General features: G+C 38.6%; 1 protein-coding gene across 5 annotated transcripts in view; it reads right to left on the reverse strand.

Moving 5' to 3' along the window:
• LOC130082541 (disks large homolog 4) overlaps positions 1 to 21,891 on the reverse strand; it is a 204,925-nt gene that overhangs the window by 74,363 nt on the left and 108,671 nt on the right. The window contains exon 1 of one of the 5 annotated variants that reach the window (XM_056247414.1): positions 11,068 to 11,174. The exons of the other annotated variants lie outside the window; for them this stretch is intronic. Coding sequence (XP_056103389.1) covers positions 11,068 to 11,157 — 90 coding nt within the window. The 5' untranslated portion in view covers positions 11,158 to 11,174. Of the gene's footprint in view, positions 1 to 11,067; positions 11,175 to 21,891 lie in introns of those variants that run through there. 5 annotated transcript variants of the gene reach the window in all.

The following is a 21,891-nucleotide window of genomic DNA, read 5'->3' on the forward strand; positions in this document are numbered from 1 at the left end:
TTGGCCTTTGGAATTAAAATATCCCAACATCATCACACACACTTCACTATACCTAGAGATTGGCATGGTTTTATTTCAGTTAGCCTAATAGCTGGTTTGATTTGCATTGAGAGATGATCTTATGGAAAGTACCCCCATGCCAATCTCATCTCTCTCTCAATCTCGATATCATCTCTTCCTCTTTAATATCACAAAATAAACATGAATAATCATCAGAAGGTGTGTTGAAAGATACAGTATAACTTATTGAAACTCATGTAATCGCTCAATCAGCAACACCAATAAATAAGCTTACAAGTAAACAATGGGCTATGTCACTTAACGTTACATTTACAAGCCATTAAATGTCCATAAACTCGTAAAAAATTCAGATTATTAGTTTTTCACCATATACTGTATAGTAAACTTCCCTTAAAACGATAAACAGTTTTTTACTGTAGCATTCTTACAGTCACTGACTAAATGTTTACTTAAATATTGACTAACCTTTTAGATTTCATGCAGGTTCATCCTACACTGAAGAAATCTGAATATACACACACAAATGCAGGCCACACACACATACTCAAATACTGCTGACCATCAGCCTTTATTCAGCAGGCGTTGCGAGACCCTCTGAGGGATTTGAAGGTTGAAGCAAATGCAGTAGATATTAGCAAAATGAACAGAGAGCCAACCAGGGAAATGAGAGGAGACGCAAAAGAAGAGTAGAGGGGAGACGAGAGGATATGCGGGTTAAAAAGAACAGAACTTATATAAAAAAAAAACTAAAAGAGAAAACAAAAGAATAAAAATGAATGTTATTCCACTCTGGGTAGGGATCATCGTGATTTTGCCAAGACAGACATCTTCCTGGATCAGGGCCGGATTAACCATTAGGGCAACTGGTCACTTGCCCAGGGGCACATGACATCTAAGGGGCCCTGCGCACCGTCAAATATTATGTTAGATCACGTTATAAACGCAGTCCTCACTTTCCTAATTATATGCATATTTTTGCAACCCATTCGATCAAAATATAATGTTAAATCGCGTCAAAAACAGCGTCTGTATTCCTGCGCAGTGAGCGAGAGCGAGCTATCATGTCGACTCGCGTCGCGTGACTTGACGCTCTGAAATTTGAAGTGATGGAGAAGCAGTTGCCTACGGTTGCCCAACATAAAGGTCTCGACTGTTTAGCGTTATATTTTGCCAACGAAGTCAAATTGAAACTGTGATATTGCTTCGTGCCGTTATAAAACAGCAAAAGACTTTAAGTAGCCTATAGGCATTCTGTTTGTGCTGCGTGATTTAAATAGAAGTGCGCGCTTTGCTCACGCGATCAGCATGGTGATCTGGTGTTTTCCCAAAAAATGAAAGCTCAAGGGTTTATTTCTGGCAATTAAAGAAATTAGGACAAAAGTATTGTACTTTTCCTATACTGTGTAATGTAATGCAAAATACTTTTAGGCTACATTTATAGGAGGTATATGATTTTACGTCATAGGAATAATTATATAAATCATTATTATAATAATTGTTTGGCATCCTAAAACACCAGTGATAATGTAATGCAGACTGAGACTCTATATCATAACTAAAAAGATGTTTGAGCCCTCTTTAATGTCCAGGTACAAGTCAATGCTTTTTCTTTGTTCAATGTGCACAGTTCATGGGTTAAAGCCGGTTGAAGCTCTTAATTGTGAGCTCTCAAAGTGCACCAGATTGATGCATTTAACCTTAAAATGTACAAAATTTTCTTGCGGGGGAGCATGCCCCCGAACCCCCCTAGAGTTCCACCCAACATAGTTTTATAAAATCCTATGGGAAACACAGATCTTTTTAAGTCAGTAATACAGTTAATGCCAAATTAAAATGTCCTTGGACAAACTACATTTGGCCTGCCTAAGGGGGGGCCTACAAGACATTGTGCCCAGGGTCCTCTGAATTCTTAATCCGGCCCTGTCCTGGATCAACATATTTTGAACATTTAGTCCTACTCATATCCCGTAAACTGTAAACCTGTCCCTCAAATCTGATTGGTTGATTGGAATATTGTTCCAGGATCAACAAAGATGTCGATCCAGGAACATGTTGTACTTGTACATTGTAGCGCTTGTTGAATTTGAATGCTTGCAACTCAGGATTGGAGATGACGATAAACACTTGAATTTGGTTCTGTTCCTCACACAACGCCATCATATGCACTGTAAACCCTAACGCTCAAAATACTTAATTGGTTTGAGTAGGAAAAACTTAAACTAATTAGTTCAGTCAAATTAACTTTTATGAGTATTTAGCACTTTATTTTTCTTTCAAGTTCACAGAATGGATATATTTTAAGTAAACTGAACTGTTTCATTGTTTTGAGTTTTATGAAATTATTTCTTTTAATTTAGACGAACTTAAGTTTAACTTGTATATTGTATATTTCCCAGCATGCTTTGCCGATGGCACTCGAAAGGGAGAGTAAATGCTACAATTAAGTGTAATACAATGTTTTTTTTGGGCAAGATTAATGTTAAGCGGGTGATTTAGTAATGATTAATGTTTCGTTATGCTAATTTAGAAGAATTTCTGTTAATGTTGGTTTTAGGATAGTTACCATCATAGTTACCATCATGGTGACAAGTGGTGCATGAGCTTGATTTGAGAGCAAATAAAACCTTTAAATTGTTGCAAGTGTTACTGTATAGCATACTATTGTTAAGATGTTAACAAAATAGAATGTTAGCAAACTAGCTTGTTAAAGCTAGCTAAGTTTATACTAATAAAAGTGTTCACATTGAGATTACATGAAATTTTAAGTTAAATGTATGAATTAGTGTACTCAAACATTTCAAGTTAAGAACAATTCAAATGTACAAATACAAAATAAAAATATGTATTACATTATGATCAGTTTATGGTGCGTTTCTGGTGTATTTTATCATCTTTTTTTTTTTTAGGCACACTATATGCTAATCCTAGTTTCAAAGTGCCTTCCTCAAAACTAGCGCTAGCAAACACTACACATCATTGGAACTGGTCATTATGAAACAATCAATAATGTCTTCCCTTGCATTCAAAGATTTTTTCGCTGATAAGCTCACTTGCTTATTCACTGGCTCAGTCTTTCTCAACAACGCACATCTTCTCTCAATGCACATGTTCTCTCATCTATTTTCTATGTATCAACACTTCCTCCCACTCTCTGTCTCGCTCCCCTTAATCTACGCCATCAATCATATCTCTCTTCAGAAGCACATTGTACTTTTCCCTGTGAGGGGGAGCCGGTCACCATGGAGCCTTCTTTCTCTCAACCCAAAATGGCCAATATCAAGATAGCGACACATTTACGCTGGCATGTTTGCATGCATTTACCCACAGTTTACGGTCTATGTACTTCACTAGTAGCAGGAAATGTACTTTTCACTTCGCAATATAGTAAGATCATAAAAAAAATCATAAAATTGTCTTGAGTGTGCTCAGCTGTACTGAATGTGCACTTGTAGTGTACTTCAAATATAGTAGCCTACATATAAAATACAGTATATATAAAAATGTACAATAGTGGGCAAAAGTGATGCCTGGCCTAGGAAAACTGACATGTTCACCCAAAATGTATATTGTGTAGTTTTTACAATTATGTAAAAGCTATACCCTAAACAAATAAGTTTTAAGGGAGCGAATACAGTAAAGATCGAGAGAGGACCAGGTCTGGACTGTTTTATTTTATTATGTGTGGCGGCAGACGAACGTGAGGGACTGCCATCTTTACTTTCATTTTGTATTTGTTTATTTATTTTATTAAAAGTTGTTGAATGTTCGCCGGTTCCCGCCTCCTTCATCCCATAACATCTAACTGCGTTACACTGTAAAAAATTATCGTGATTTTAACGGTAGAAGACTGCAGTGTAAAACTGTTCATTGGTTAACAGAAAGTTTCCTTACTATATATACGGTAAATAACTGTGATAGATCTATTGGTACATTTAATGTAATTTTACTGTAAAATACCGTTAAATTTACAGTTTTTGAAAGTGAAAAGAACAACTCATTGTATAATTTACAGTGAAAAACCGTAAATTGACATTCCCACAATTCCCTGCATGACACTTCACATTTGATTTATTTTTGTTGAAATAACTATGTTTCTTCTTAGTTCTTTTCTAATCAGATATGTACATTAGGGTTTTATGTTACATTTAATGTTTTTAAAGCTGCTGTCCGTAGCTTTTTTTGGGTTAAAAATTATCCAAAATACATATTTGATAAAATACATAACCAGCCAGTGTTCAAAACTATCTGCTTGCCTTAGCTCGATGCAAAACGGTAAGCTTGTAATAATGTTTTTAATTTTAGTGGTACTGGTGGATTTCCGCGGGAGATTCGAGCATGTCTTTGCGTCATTACGTCACATCTGTACACATAAAGAAGAGTCTCGGCTAGTATAAGCTATATTGCGTGTGAGGATGTTGGAGGTAGAGATTTATAGCCTTTTCTCACAGCACTTGATATAATTAAACTTATCAATTTGATGGCGGATCCAGAAAGGTTCAAACGACGATCATCATCAGTGACAACTAGAGACTCACCCGCTGTAACATGCAAAAGACTTCGTTCGGACTTCGGAGTGGCTACAGAAAAAAAGAGACTGCAACCGGCCCATGCGAAAACAAGGATAATATCGGAAGGACATTACATGATGTAGTCACGCAATCCTTGCTGACGTTGTTAACATTAACAATTTGAGAACATAGTATAGCTACTTTGCACGGTTTTGCGTGAAATGATAATTTATAAGCAATTGTTAGATTTAATCAGCGTGATTTACTGCAATGTCAGAACCAGAACAAAAGTGAATGTTTCTTACTAGTTCAGATGACATTTCCCGGTGAAAATTGTTATGTTGGTCATACTTCCAAAAAGAATAATCTGTGTTTCTGAATGCCAGTCTCCACACCGGCGCGGTGACTGACAGCTGCACACTCTCCTCAAACATTGTGTTCATCCGCGCTGTGCCGTGTCGAGGGTGTTGAACTACAACCCACGTAAAGTTGATAATTCCGCGAATGACTGCAATTGCAGATTTCGAACAGAGATGGCGACAAAGAGGAAAAATGCCGGACTGCAGCTTTAAATTAATGTTTATTGCATTTTTAAAATTTCATGTGTGTTACCATGATGGTGTTTAATGTTTGTGCGAATAACACTGTGCAGCTTCAATATAATAGTATTAACTTTCTTGTGGAAGACTGTTTGTGATGAACTTTGATTTTTCATGTGACTCTCATCTCTGCTGTGATGGTTGTTGGTTGTCAGTGTATTCCAATAGTACAAAACAGATATTAATACTTCAATAGGTTGGTAAATTATCATTATATCAGATGATGAATTACGGTTTATTACTGTAAATTTTAAGTTAAGTCTGTAAAACCAAAAACGTTGATACCGTATTTTTGACAGTAAAGTTCTGGTAACCACAGCTGCCAGTTTTTTTCCGTAAAAACAACGGGATTTTTTTTACAGTGTACAGTAATATTAGTCCAAAAGCACATGCTTCTACATCACAGGCTGGATGGGATGTTCAAGCAATTTAGATTACACTTTTTGAGGAGATCTTCCCATACATGGCTCACTTCACACACTTCAGAAAAAGTGTGTAAACCCAGAGAGAGAGACTAAAAAAAAAAAGAGATCTCTTTAACATCTCAAAAGGTTCTCCTAGACAGAAATGAGGTTACATTAACATCAAATTGAGACTCTCCTGCTTCTCACACTTGTCTCCCGAGACAAAAAAAAAAACTATAACACTCTCACAGTGGTCTCCTTAAAAGTTTTAGAAGAGATCTTAGATTCTCAACAACATCACACACAGTGCTCAGATAGTTCTCCTTAGCTAGAGTAGGATCTGAGAGCAGTTCGGACAGAACAATCTAGGACCATAAATGAAGTGGACACCATCCAGTCTAAGCTAACTGAAGAACTGCACAGCTGTAAACAGCAAACCTTGTTGTGAAGAGATAATCCCAACTAGAAAACCCCCCAGCCAAGTACTTTATGGCCATGCAAGCTTCAAAGAGATGAGCCTAGCTAAAGGAAGAACGTTTCCTACGTTAGGTAGTTTGTAAAAGACGGATTGGTTCAGAGATGGCACAGCTCGAGTCCCTCAAAGATAAGGCCAGAGGTTGTTTGACCCCCCAAAATAGACCTTCTTCTTCTTAAAGACCTCTGAGGGATCTCTCATGGAAATCTCTTAAAACACCCCGGAGACTGCTTTTACATGATCCATTTCAAAACAATGCTATACGGACTAACCAAACATTGTTCAACTGCATAATGCTATATCATTTTCACAACCTATATATGTGACTATTATGCCTAGACCCCACATAATTCATGCAATTGTTATAACTATTGAATAGTTGACTGAAAGTGTTTATTTTTTCTTGTATCCTTGATCATCTGCTCATAACTCAGAAGATAACTTGAATAAAATCTGTGTAAAATGTATTGTATTGTATTGTATTCTTAGTAATAAAAGCAACCACTGAGCAATATATTTTTCCTCTGGGAAGACACTACACTGTCCAGAAAAATAACACACTTCACCATTAAAAACATTTTACAGGGATGGTTAATGATTCATATTTGCATTCAATAAACATTTATTCAACAAATTAATCCAAAGTCAGAGAGCAACTAATCCATAAAATGAGATGCACAAGATTAATTAAACTATAATCAGTCTAAAAGCCTACTCTTTTAAATGCTTGTCAAAACAGAAAACAGGACACGCTGCACACGGCACCTATAACACACACACTAATACGCTGGCCTTGTATTTGCTTCAAGGGTCCTACACAAACTGACAGATCTGAGAGCACGACATTTTCGAGCTGTGTGAGTATTGGTTGTTTTTGAGTTCTTCTGAATGACACGCTTGTTTGGGAAGATAAAACTGGCAACACATGCAAACCTGAGGGTTTCACAGCAGTGGGCAGAAACTGCACACACACATTTGAACAAAATCTACTTATATAAACTCCCACTCAGAGGCTCTGCGTGTGTGTGTGTGTGTGTGTGTGTGTGTGTGTGTGTGTGTGTGTGTGTGTGTGTGTGTGTGTGTGTGTGTGTGTGTGTGTGTGTGTGTGTGTGTGTGTGTGTGTGTGTGTGTGTGTGTGTGTGTTGGGAGGAAAAAAAGAATGAAATCCCCTCCCACACTTCCACAAGCACCTGAAACTGCCACTGAAATTTTAACAATCAGAAAAGCACACTATATAACAACAGTCCCATGTTACTTAATGGTGTTTACCAAGTAATAACAGTAATAATTCACCAGTTAATAATAATACAGATCAGAATGTGACAAGGAGAGATGATATTTCTTTCCCTCTCTCTCTCTTGTTTATACTTGGTCTCAGGGTACATCTCCATATTCGGTATATTCACCATCACTTCGCCCCGATTTTAGGGGTAACTTATTAGTAGTGTTGGGTTTATGGGTAGGGATGGTGTTAGGAATACATTTTCAGACAGGAATGTTGTTCCAGGATCAACAAAATATGTTGACCCAGCAATGCGTGTAAACAGTGCTGAAAAAAGCTGATTTTTTGCCAACTCCAAGTGAAGTCAGAAATATTGTATTTAGTTCTGTGCACATGAATGACCACAAAAGTTGTATTTTAAAGTGGGAAAATTCTAAATGATACCAGAGTTGCTGAGTTGTGAATTTGGAAAGGGTGTGTTAATGTGCTCCATGGAGGCAAACAGGTCTGTTGGGAATGGTAGTGCATGATTTTGGATAGTTATTATAATTTCCCAAGCTGTATTTCAATAATTATTACAGCTGAGGGGGGTCGGGTACGCAGCAACAACTTACACTGGGGCCCCGGACACCCAAACTACGGCCCTGCCTACAGATTAAAGTGATGGAAACAAGTAATCGTGTCAATTATAATAAACATGTCATACATAATAAACATAAAATAAATATGTAAAATAATTCATTTATAAATAATGAATTAACATAATTCATTTAATTTATGTAAAAATGCTAAATCAAAAATATATATAAAATATAATAAACTCAAAAAAGTGCTCATGGGCATTCATTGGAAGACCATAAAACACTCATTTTAGGTCATTTAAAATATTTTATATTTATAACCAGATGTCTTTTTGTTTTGTTTTATTTATTTATTGAGAAATTTAATTTATCCAGGTTGGACATACAGTGTAATAAGAATGCTACTTGGATTAAGGATTGATATTTGGGTTTGTGTTCTGCTCATGTCAGCCAGAACATGCTAAAGTAATACTTTCAGACTTTTTGAGTGTAAAAAACTTCCGTAATACTTTTCCAACTTGAATGCGTGACGTGTGTTAATAATGAGCATTTGTTGCACTCACACAGGGGTTAATATGTGTGTTGCCGCAGCCTCATCCTTTAATAAAAGCCTCTTTGCAAGGTTTGCATTACATTCAGGCAAGAATCTGCTCCAAATCCTGTTAGGGACTGACTGGAGCAATGCACTATTTCCTCATTATTTCTTCATTCATTTTTTTTCAGCATGCATCATGAGCATTATGCCAACTTAACAGAACTTTTAAAAACATCTCTTGAGGTCTCTCTATACTATTCCTCTTTTCTGAACGATTGGCCTACTCGTTGCAAGCAGTCAGTCCCATTACACATGCATATCATGCACTCTTGAGTGTGTGTGGCCATTGTAAAACCTCAGTAGGCCTAAACTCAAAAATAAAGCTTCCAAAAGTGCAGGTTTTTGGAGCAATGCCATATAAGAACCAATTCAAAGTTTCTTTGAATTAACAATTTAATAATTCAAATAAACTTTTTCAACTATAAAGAACTTTTTGTGCAATGTGTAGAACTTTCCAGTAGGTGTAACTAGTGTTTTACATACATATATATATATATATTACTTACAAGTGATGGATGTTATCATTATATTCTGGGGTATTTGAGGAAATAAGTGTGTACATTTACCGCCTTATTCCAAATGCAGGCATATTTAAGTTATATTTCATATATGTTATAATCTTACTAGGTTACAGGTTTGTTTTATTATCATCCCTGGTCTCCAGACTGTGTGTCTGTGTATGCTTGATTTAGTCACAGTGTGCAGGCGTCACGTCTTTAGGTTTCATTTTTCATTAAATGGATGGTCAGGACTGGTACGCCTTGCCGGTGAGTGACTATAAACTAGCATTGCTAGTAATTCGGATCAAGAATTAATATCACATGATTGTGTAATTTCATTAGTTAAGTTTGGTGTTTGTGTTTTCATTGCAGGTTTACAACCTAACTAACTAACTAACCTAACTAGCGAACTAACATGCTAAATAACGTCACTAATATCCAGCTGACAGGCTAGCGTAGCGGTAGCATTCAGGCTACCTAGTTTGTGGATGATTATTGTGTATGTGTGCGCAATAAAAGCTCATAAAGTGACTCGAGTTTATTGAATAGCAGGTAGCTTAGTAGAGAACTAGACACAATGTATGTTAAAGGTTCTTCATGGAACCAAAGTACCTTTAGGTGATACTTACATTCAAAAATCAATGCCATTAAAGCACATAGGTCTTACCCAGATTGCATTGCATTATGAATTGTGGTCCGCCACATTACAGAATGCACTGACGGAGAAGATTGTGAAGCTAAACACAGATGTGGTTGCACAGTGTTTTTGCCTCCTCAAGATGAATAGCTTGTCGTATTCCTCATTTGTAAGACACTTCGGATAAAAGCATCAGCTAAATGAATAAACATAAAGATGAATGTTGCCTGTGTGCGTAGTAGAGTATGTTTTGGGGCGTCCCGCTGTCACTAAATGTTGGCGTACCTGTGGCAGAAAACCTTCGCTCTGTTTCTATAAGTGTTTCTCTGACTGCATGTCTTATAAATAAATGAATGCTTCACAAAAGCAATCAGACAGAAATGACACCCACAATTTATGATACAAACCAATGAGAACAGAAAACGCTTCAACCCACTCACACACTCTAGGGCAGGAACACACACGCAATCGGTTCTTACACTTATTACTGTTTCTCTCTCTTCATCCTCCACTGACTGAATACTACAAGTTTTACCATTAAAATACAGTCTCTTCTACCAAATTATCTTAATCTTCCATAAAAAATCGAAATAGTCTGGAAATGTCTGCCAAGAAACACTTTTCCTCAGCAAAATTAAATTAAAATTATTAAAATTAAAATAAAGTTATTATTAATCATTGGAAGCAGTTCATGTACGATCAAACTCATACAAAAATCATGAAGTGTTGAAGCATTCATTTTGGAGTCTAAATGAACTACTAAATAACTGTATAGAAAAATAACCCAATTTCTGACATACTACAAAAAACAATCTTCTTCTTTTACTATTTCTTAATCCCTGCCTGTTCTAGCTAGTTTTGTTCCGGACGATGTAGCACTTTTTGTGTTATGAATAAATGTAAATGTACTAACTACATATATGGAGGCAAATCCAGGTGCCCCATTTTTAATACTTTTATTTAATCCCTTCAGTCTCATTAATCATCTCATCTATTATTTAAGCTGCTGGAACATTTGACGAAGCACTATTTCACACACAGACACCCTCGTTTTAACTTTCCACATTTCGCAACTTCTGACGCACTAGACTCTGAGCTCTGCTGTGAACAGTGAACAAATCTACGGATGCTTCTTATTAGTGGCATTCCTCAAACGTCCATTTTATGTAGAACATCTTTACATAAAAGAAAAACAACATGTTTTAGCTCACATAGTACCCAGTGGGACTATTATGATTCCAATAAGAATGCTCCTGTAGAACATCAGATTTTAAAGAAAATATTTCATGATTTTAAAACTCCTACAGCTCCCCTTGGATTTCCTTTAACTGTTCAGTAGACAGACATTAGAATAGAGTTCTAATAAACACATTCTACAAAATCTTGTAGAAATCCGGATCTTGTTTCCAAATTAGGTTAGAAATTCCATCACAAGTGATGCACACATTCCGTCGCGTTTTCTGGCTATAGGGATGAACATCCAGCAAAATCAGATGACAGTGTTTATAAAGGCGTCATTTCCTACCATGATCCGATGGCGTTGTTTTTTAGCTTTCCGGACGTTGTTGATGAATCGCCGGCCCATTTTCTTGGCGTACCACACGGACACAAACATCGTGCCCGAGCACTGAACACACACTGAAACACACACTGAGCGAGCGAGCGACAGCGCGCGCTCTGCTCTCCACACGACCAGCGCGCGCGAGGAGGAGGAGAGACACGCACGCACGCGCGCGCTTTAAATTTGACAGTTGCATGACGCTTTTAGCTAGACGGAATAAAACAGAAAGCAATGGCGTTGGGGTGAGTTTTGGAAAGTTAATAAAGCAACAATCCACGATAGGATATGTGTTAGTGATTAGTCATGACGCGAAGGGGTAAAATAAATGTTATGCACGACGTCAAGTGGCCAATTGCTCTTATAGGCAGTCTATTATAAACGTGGTTGCATATTATATTCGTGGCAACAACTTATGTGCAATGCCGGGTCAGACTCATATGTGCGTTTGGGGGTTTTAAGCTAATAGCTCCATTCGCGGCACATCCCGTTTTTTTTCCAATCGATCGAAATGACCTGTTTTACGCAATTCATGGCGCAAGACACGGGGTATACAGCCAACGATAAAGAACAAGCAATTAAAACAGCGCAGATCAAATGCAAAAACCCTGGGAAAATTTAATTCCAATCGGAAGTGAGCATCCCTAAGGGCAGAGCCCTTGATGTGTGGACTTTGTAGGGAGCAGGGCACTTGCGTGTCATAAGCCGTTTGGAACCCACTTGGCGAAGGGAGCAACGAAAGACGTAATTTCATCATTAACTTCACATGGAATGTTACCACGACAACGCTATAGGCAGGATATCTAATTATTGCTGGTAATATGATGCAAATAATTACGTTTTTAAAATATGCTTTAAATAGCTATGTGTGTTCCCAATCCCAATCTTAACTTTATAAGTTAAAGGGGACCTATTATGCAAAATTCACTTTTACATGGAGTTTGGACATAAATGTGTCGGCAGTGTGTACACACAACCATGCGTAGAAAAATTAAATAAAAAGTCCACCCACTCCTCTTTTGTTTATCCCCATAAATTATAAGCAGTGTCTCAGAACAAGCCATTTGCAGATTCTGGCATTTGTGACGACACCTATGCTTAGGCCCCGCCCACGATTGCTGGGACTCTGCCCTATTAGCATAGACCCCGCCCAGAGTGAGCTGCACAGTCCGCCATGGTTATCTCCTCGCCAGAGCATTTAAAGGCACAATATGTAGGGTTTTTTCGCCACAAGAGGGCGCAGTTTCCAACAATAACAAAGGCGTAGGTTGATGACGCAGTGATGAGCTGAATGATGGGACTTGCTGTCAAGCTGATGGATCTAATAATGTTTATGGATGAGTGCAAACATTCATGTTTTTTAACATTACAGTGGTATGAAGCAGGTCGCGATTGCTAAAGAGACAGATATCACACGTGAGTCCCGCGGATATAAAGGAATAAGGACATTTAATTCTACCGAACTACCCGCAAGTGCTGGATTACTCACACAGGTCAGTTTATTAGACGAATTAAACTTGTGAGGTAACGCAGCGCTGCTTCACTTGGTCTAACGCTACACTATCACACTAAACGGCATTTAAATGTGTGTTGAAAGTTATAATGTTATACGTGTTAGTTCGTTTGCTATACGAAACTAGCAGTAAGCTAGATCAACATTAGAATAACATACTGACCATATTCTCACATTTCATCATGTTGAGCTAACATTATATAACATTGATTTGTTTTATGTACATTCGCTCACCTGTCTAATAAAGCTGTCAAGTCCAAGTTAGTCGCGGACGCTAGCTCTCGGCATCTCAAAAACGCCACGCTGATATTGATCCTCATTTTAGTTCTCCTTGTTTGTCCCAAAGTCTGCTTGCCATGGTCTATGTTTGAAAGAAACAAGAACTGCGTGCCGCTAAACGTTACGCACTACGCAGTTGTCTACGTCTGTCGCCATGGTTACATCATGGCTATGGCAGTATGAACGGAAACCGAGGATAGCACGGATATTGCGTCATTGACAGGCGACATTTTTTTCCGGGACGGCCACTTATTTAAAATTGGAATTTCTCTGAAATAAAAAATCTTTGGAGACTTTTGGGATATTGTAAGTACACAACTGCAGGAAATATATCACACTGTGCAAGTGATTTTGGATATTTTATTACAAAATTCTTACATATTGTACCTTTAACAGCAGCATTCAAGTAAGAAATGTATTCTTATAAAGGTAAAGTTAATTCAGTCAAGAGCAGTGAGTGATTATCTGTTTTTCTTTTGTTGTTTGATTCATATTAACAGCATATCGCAGTAGGTACTGTATATTACGCTGCTGTCACTTTAATACACAGATCTAATATACACATGCGATGCAACTGGAGCACTTGACAAAAACCCAATATGATTTTTCCATTAGCTTTTGGATTATAGCAGAAAATATTTAAGCTCTGTGACCAAAAAAAGTTTTTTCAAAAGAACACAACGTTTATGAATTTTGAAGCCTAAACACAATCAGCAGAAGTAAAAAGCTGAACGTATTCTATGACCGAACTAAACCACGGTCACATGACTTCAACGTCACCACCATTACGCTTGAGGCTGTGAAAGCGAGTGAGTACCGGTAGATGAGTTTACTTATATCACGTTTATTTATATACCGCGTTATACAATATTGCTTTAAAGCAAGCAGCTTAACAGTATTAAACTGTGACTGTCACTTTCAATTCGAATTACAACTTCATTTTCTACTGTAAAGCAGCTCTCCAGTGTGTTCATGTTTTTACTCGTGTCTGAACAGAAGAAATAAACCAGAAGGTTTACACATCAAAGTAGGCGGAGCCTCAGAGCCACACCCGCCTATGACATCATCGCCACGGACCAATGGTGATACGAAGCTGTTTACCAGCCGAAGCGAACTTTTCTGGAAAACCAGCGTTTTGAAATCCATAAACAAATTCCAAACGAAGTTCGTTTGGGCCTGATTTTGTTCAAGATGGCGTCGTCACACTAGTTCTTTCTTCAATATCGCTTTAAATATATCAGGGCCTTTAATGTCCCCAACAACCGCTTTTTTCAAGATAAGTAGGAGACCGGGGGCAATTGTAACACACTCAATTCCTCCAATCAGAAACAAGCTAGAGTGATGACACTTAATCTGTACATGCCCAGTAGGATTCTCTCTCTATCTGTGGAAAAGAAGCGAGAAATTTTCAACTTTAGCAGAAGTTGTTAACGACAAACTGATTTTGAGGTATGAAAGTTATTTTTTGGATGTACAGTATTTTTCTTCTGCTGTCTAAAGTTTAGATGTCTGTGAATTTAAACTTATATACATTTTATCCCTAGGTTATTGATTAAAAACGAACATGAACAACCTATGCTAATACAGGTTGGGCTAGCTAGCATATAAAATTTTGTCATGGCTGCAGTATCGGGGGCAATTGTAACACTGTGTTACAATTGCCCCCGAGCCACAAGGCCCATTGTAATAAGCTTGTTTGTGTGTGTCGACATACTTTTCTGTTAAAATTAAAATGAACATATTTCACTAAATTCTATTGTAAAACTTCATTTTAAAAGGGTGTATTAAAATAAATGTTTGTTCCAGTATTAACAAATCATCAAATAACATAAATTTTTTTATATAATGCGTGTGATGCCTGACATCTAAAAAATTTGAACCATATACAAAAAAACTCTTAAGTAACATTATTAAATAAAACAGCAATAAAGTGATTACTTTGAGGTAGGCTTTTATTTGAGATAAAGTGGGTTAATAGGAGTTATTTCTCAGTCTTACAATTGCCCCCACACACTGTTACAATTGCCCCCTTGGTGGGGGCAATTGTAACACTCTGACTTCTTGCATTTAATTAAATATTTTAGTCTTGTTCTTATAAGTGAAAATATACAAATTGTATTATTAATTAGTGCACATATATATGTTTCTTGTATCAAAAGATGACTATTCTATCTCAAGTAGTTTGTGAGTTATTAAGGAAAATGTAAAATATGTTACAATTGCCCCCGGTCTCCCCCAAAGCTTTAAAAAAAAACACAACATGGCATTACTGATGTATTTTATGTCATGGATTAAAAGTTGAATATACCTTGAGCTTGTGTTCACGTTTAACCAAAAACCCATCGACTTCAGGACGATGGAACTGGAACTCGTTTCGGCTTACACACACATCGCTGCTGCACTTTATTACCATCTGAAACCACCAGTGTCCCACTGTACTTTCCCAGCACTTCTGTAATGGTGTCCTAAAATACTCAGCAATACTCTTATGTGTATTTGCGGTTGATTTGCAGAGAGTGCTGAGAGCGCACGTCTTTAGCCTGATTCTATTGAAGCTGACTGCACTCCAGAGTACTACACATGCTAGCGTATATCATCACACTGTTCATATTCACTATTGAGGAGACACCCAGTATTCCTGAATCATCCAGCTCAGCTTGGAAATGCACGACAGAAACGTCCTCTGGGAAATAAGACCTTTGATAATGACCTGCTTTTAACTGCTTCCCCTTATACATAAATATTGCTTAAAGGTTGGAGGGTTGTGTTGCAGAAGAGGCGCGAGTGTCAGCAGAATCTCTCTGCGTATCTGATGGATGCACAATGCGTTCGCATAATGACGGCAGTGTCAGAGGTTAATGGACGCAAAGGTAAATACAGAGAAAGATGAAAAGAGTGTGATGAAAATAAAACAAAGAATGCATTTGTAATGGAAATGTATTTATTAAGGGAAGCAGTATGAAGCTTGTGTTCAGAGCACTAAAAAATGATCATTTGGATCAACGTATTGATACATATCAATTCAAACCTTAAATTGTGATTTAATATTAATGAAAAACGTTTCTTTTTGCAAAGACAAAAACATTCATACAAAGTAAAAAGATGTATTATAAAGACCATATACTTAATCAGTATCTTTTCTTTAATGTAGGTCAATATAATATTTCTTGATTTAATATATTAATATTAGTGTTGGTCAATATAATATTTTTAATATAACTTAATTTAGCCATAAACAAACGCTAAGTTAGCTATAACGAGAGCAGAATTTTCAGTCAAGATAAAACTAAAAATATTTTGTTAGTCAATGTTTAATTTAGTTCACTTGCTATAAATAAAGACAACTTCAATGTTTGTTGTGGTGGCCTTTTAAAATATGCATCATCATTTTTTGTGATGCACAAAAAATAATAATAATAATTTCAGCAGTCAGTGAATCTGTCAAGTGTTCTGAACATCAACACTGGTGTCAAGCGAAAATAATTAATATTTAAACAAAATAGTTTGTTTTAATTTGTTCGATGGGGAGTAGTTTGCTTTTAGACAAACTGAACAAAACCATGATTTTTGATCAGACCAAAATAAAAAATCCACTTTTAATAAATGACACGGCCATTTCACTTTTTCAGTGAGTATATGAACCCTTTGCAAAAGTTTGTCCAAATAAGTGTTATCGGTACAATGGACAATTCAGACTCTGAAACCTAATTCACAGATTATTTGTTCATACTGCAAAAAGTTACAATCTTTTTGCACAGAATTGATTACAAATCTAACATAACATGTGAAATAGCATTTCCGAGATCATAACCGTCACTTGCTGAATTAAACATGCAACGTAATGAGGTCATGTGACCATAATCACTGTAAATGCATGCCAGGTGAACTGCTTTGACCTAAGGAAACACAAAAGCCCCACAATGCTTTTCACCACAAAACAGTTGTCCATATACACAACTATTACGTAAGACACTCCAAGTTGAAAGGCTCACAAATGAGAAATCTCATGGGCTCTACTCTTCTCTCCTTCTTTATCTCAGTCCCTTTCTCTGCCTCCATTTTCATCTCAACCACCCACTTCTCTCTCTCTCTCTCTCTCTCTCTCTCTCTTGCATTGGATCCCCCAGACCATTTGTCTCAGCAAAAGTCTGTTCAGTAATTACCTCAGAGCTGCAGGGACAACTTTAAACATTCATTAGTGAGCAAGAAGCTTTGAATAGACATAGAAGCCTCTCTCACACACACACACACACACACAACAGCAAGTTTTTTAGTAAAAGAGTGGTGAAAAAATGCAAAAGAGGTAGAGAGAGTGTCGAGTGACTCGAGTGTAGTGCCTAGAGGAGATCGTTGTAGCAAAAGCTAATCAAATCACTTCCAAACACACAGATAAACAGCTTTCCTGAACCTGTGGTGGGCGCAAGAGTGAATACTGAGCACACACACAACACACACACACACACACACAGACCGCATAATGTCCTTACAGCTGGCATAGGACGGTGAGCAGAAGAAATAAAATAAAAAACTGCATTTCAACATTTTCTAAAGAAAATCTGAGTGGTGCTAGCCTGTGAAAAACTGGCTTCCGGGTGTTTTGAGTGGTTGCAATAGTGTTATTATGCAGTTGCTAAGGTATTCTGAATGGTTGCTAGGGTGTACATGAATAATTTCATACAGTATAGCAATGTTTTTATTAATTAATTCATATAGTATAGCATTGTGTGTGTGTATACATTCACCATTCTCTTTATTAGGTACACCTGTTCAACGACTTGTTAACACAAATATCTAATCAGTAATCAGCAAATCACATGCAGCAACTCGTTGTATTTAGAGATGATCAAGACGATCTGCTGAAGTTCAAACTGAGCATCGGAATGAGGAAGAAAGTGGTTTAAGTGACTTTGGGTGTGACAGGGTTGTTAGTGCCAGACGGTCTGAGTATTTCATCTGATCTACTGGGATTTTCACACACAACCATCTCTACGGTTTACAGAGAATGATCAGAAAAAGAGAAAATATCCAGAGAGCTTCAGTTCTGAATGCCGTGTTGATGTCAGAGGTCAGAGGAGAATGACCAGACGCATTCAGCTGAACCGAGGTCTGCAGAAGAGCATCTCTGAACACACACCGATCTCTGAACGCTCAACACGTCAAACCTTGAACCAGAAGAGCTCCAGCAGCAGAAGAAACACACCGGTGTCACTCCTGTCAGAACAGCAAACTGAGGCTACAATTCACACGGACGCACCAAAACTGGACAATAGAAGACTGGAGAAACATCGACTGCTCTGATGAGTCTCGATTTCTGGAACATTCAGATGCTCGGGTCAGGATTCGGTGTAAACAACATGAAAGCGTGGATCAGCCTTGTGTCAGCGGCCCAGGCTGCTGGTGTGTGGGATAGTTTGTACTTTGGGGCTCTCAGTACCTTCATACACTGTTCTCTTGTTGGCCAGAGGAGAACTGAGCCTGGGTTCTCCCAAGGTTGTTGTTTTTTTCTCTCCATTCTGTCACCTGAAGGAGTTTTGGTATCTTGCCACTGTTGCCTTGGCTTTTGGCTTGCTTAGTTGGGGACATTTAATATTCAACTATATTATTGATCTGCCTTACTTAATAATTCATTACATTTATATAGCCCTTTTCTCGGCACTCAAAGCGCTTTACATAGAAGGGGGGATCTCCTCAACCACCACCAATGTGCAGCATCCACCTGGATGATGCGACGGCAGCCATAGTGCGCCAGAACGCCCGCCACACACCAGCTTACTGGTGGAGAGGAGACAGAGTGATGAAGCCAATTGGTATATATATATGGGGATGATTAGGAGGCCATGATGGGCAGAGGCCACTGGGCAGATTTGGCCAGGATGCCGGGGTTACACCTCTACTCTTTCGAAAGACATCCTGGGATTTTTTGTGTCCACAGAGAGTCAGGGCCTCGGTTTAACGTCTCATCCGAAGGACGGTGCTCTTTGACAGTATAGTGTCCCCATTACTATACTGGGGCGTTAGGACCCACACAGACCACAGGGTGAGCGCCCCCTGCTGGCCTCACTGACACCTCTTCCAGCAGCAACCTGGTTTTCTCAGAAGGACTCCCATCCAGGTACTGACCAGGCTCAGCCCTGCTTAGCTTCAGTGGGCAACCAGTCTTGGGCTACAGGCTGATATGGCTGCTGGCTTAAAGGATTAGTTCACCTCAAAATGAAAATTTCCTGATAATTTACTCACCCCAATGCCATCCAAGATGTTCATGTCTTTCTTTCTTCAGTGGAAAAGAAATTAAGTTTCTTGAGGAAAACATTTCAGGATTTTTCTCCACACAATGGACTTCAAGCGCAACCAACATGTTGAAGTCCAAATCAATGCAGTTTCAAAGGGCTATGAAGAGCTTCACACGGCTCTGCACGATCCCAGCTGAGGAAGAGGGTCTTATCTAGCGAAACCATCGGTCATTTTCTAAAGAAAATAAACATTTATTTTAGCCTGGATGCCAGCCCGAACCCCGCCCACAACATTTTTTGGTCGGGAAGTTCAGTCTGGACTCGCTCCATTGAGGAGTAATTATGATCAGTCAAAAAATGTTCGGGCCAATCAAATTGCCAAGGCGGGCTTTATACGATGATGGACAGATGATCTGCAGTTACGTAATCATCACGTTATCAAAGACCGCTTAACTGGTTTCCCTCAGAGATGACTGCAGCTGGAGAACTGAGATGTATCGATTCCGCGTCCGTTGTAAAAGAAATCGACAGCGCATTCATTTTAAAAGACGAACAGAGAACTGCAATCAAGGCATTTGTCGATCGGAAAGATGTGTTTGCCGTCCTTCCTACGGGATTCGGCAAAAGTTTATTTTATCATCTGGCTCCGATGGTCACTAAGAAGATGGGACTAGTGCTGCCGCGATTAGTCGACTTAGTCGACGTAATCGACCATGCAAATTAGTCGACGCCAATTTTTTTAGTCGACGTGTCGTTTTACTATTGACTGCATAGCCTATTTATTTTTGGTCTCCCATCTCAAACGGCTCACTGTAATTCACCTCCACACACCAGTCTGTGCGATGTGCGCGCCCTGCTGGTCAATCTGCCATCCTCTTCCTTCCCCCTCCCCCGCCTTCACTGCTTTGATATGAAAAATTGCGGAGGCAGGTGACGGTGCTTTCACACTGGGCTCGTTTGCTGCGGTCCGAGCGCGCGCTTGATTGTTCCCGGCGCCCCCGCAGCGTTGGTCTGGTTTCACACTCAACTTAATTCTACCGAACCCTGGTGTGTTTGCGTGCATCTTACGCAATCTCAAACGTACACGGTGCATGATAGAAAACAGAACGCGGGTCAATATATATATATTTTAATTAATTCTGTGCTATTATGCGCAGCTGAGTGAACAACACAGGTGCGTGTGTCGCATAAGGTGGCCTTCTGCTGCTTGCAAATGGGCTTTTTTGAGGAGACACTTTTTCAAATGTGTTGCCCTGATTCCACGGGCTAAGCGGGAATACACTGCAGACTCGCTCTCGCTCGTATCCAAGGTAAATCATCAACACTATCATCCCTTACAAGTGTTTTATTTAACTAAATACATAATCAGCTAAAACGCGCACCCGAGTCCGTGTTGCTTTCACATTCACGCGAACCGCGGCACGGGCCCGGCATGCACGCAAGTGTAAACGAGAGCTGCATATCTGCGTGCCTGCCTGCTTTCAGCGCGATTTATTATAAGGCAGAGCTAAGCGTAGTAGGCTAGTCCAGACTCTTTCAATTCAATTCCAATTAATTTGTATAGCGCTTTTCACAATACATATTGTTTCAAAGCAGCTTTACCTAAAATTCATGAGTGCATCTACTTTAGCCTACAATTCACAGTGATGTTTTCAGTTATGCATTTCAGAAATGTACATATGTACAGTAAGCTAATGTATTAATTTAAGGCAGAACAAAGAGCTAATTTAAGTAATGAATACATGCATGTTTGTTAATAGAGGATTAGATTAGGACTCTGACTGGTATGGAAATGCAGATACTTATGCTTAGATTGTTAATACATAATGTTTTCAACAGGTGACATTTTATATTTTGGCCCTTCAGTTCAAAATAAAATGGACACAACGAAATGACAAACAATGTTTTTTTTTTAATTAGTCGTTTAGATTAGTCGACTAATCGAAAAATTAGTCGAAAGATTAGTCGTTAGTGGCAGCACTAGATGGGACGCAATGAAAACCCTGTGGTCGTTGTGGTTTCTCCTTTGGTCGCACTCATAGAGGGCCAAGTAAAAGAAGCAACACTCGTTATTTTACTTCTTCCAGCGTGCGTGCATTTGAGTTCTGTAGTTGACAACTGTGCTATGCAAAGTAGTTGACTTACTGCGTTGCTCTCATTGGTTGTAGGTCTATCCAATTGAGTGCAGAGTTTGTTTTTTTCCTGGTTCGGTTAAGACACGCCTCATAATCAAAGCCCTATGGAGCAGTATCAGACTCACATTCTGACTAGAATATGAGTATGACGAAGTCAGGCTACATTTATTTACTTTTTTTACAATTGTTCGTCTTGTGCTGGTCGGCGACACGCCAGGGATTACGTCATCACGTTGGAAACGTCACGCGTCACGTCATCTATCTAAGTTATCTGTCTGTGTACTCGGGTTAAAAAAGGCAGGGAAGGGCGAAAAATTCCATCTCATTTTCTCCTGTTTTCTCCTCCAACTTCAAAATCGTCTGACATCTTTGTTTTAATTTATTATTATTATTTAAAAAAAAAAAAATCGTGACGTTTCCAACGTGATGACGTAATCCCTGGCGCGTCGCCGACCAGCACAAGACGAACAATTTTAACACAGTTAAAAAGTGTTCATTTTCTTTAGAAAATGACCGATGGTTTCGCTAGATAAGGCCCTGTTCCTCAGCTGGGATCGTGCAGAGCCGTGTGAAGCTCTTCATAGCCCTTTGAAACTGCATTGATTTGGACTTCAACATGTTGGTTGCGCTTGAA

The sequence above is a fragment of the Rhinichthys klamathensis genome, unplaced genomic scaffold, assembly GCF_029890125.1.
Source record: "Rhinichthys klamathensis goyatoka isolate OS25496 unplaced genomic scaffold, OSU_Roscu_1.1 h1tg000046l_1, whole genome shotgun sequence".
Lineage (NCBI taxonomy): Eukaryota > Metazoa > Chordata > Actinopteri > Cypriniformes > Leuciscidae > Rhinichthys > Rhinichthys klamathensis.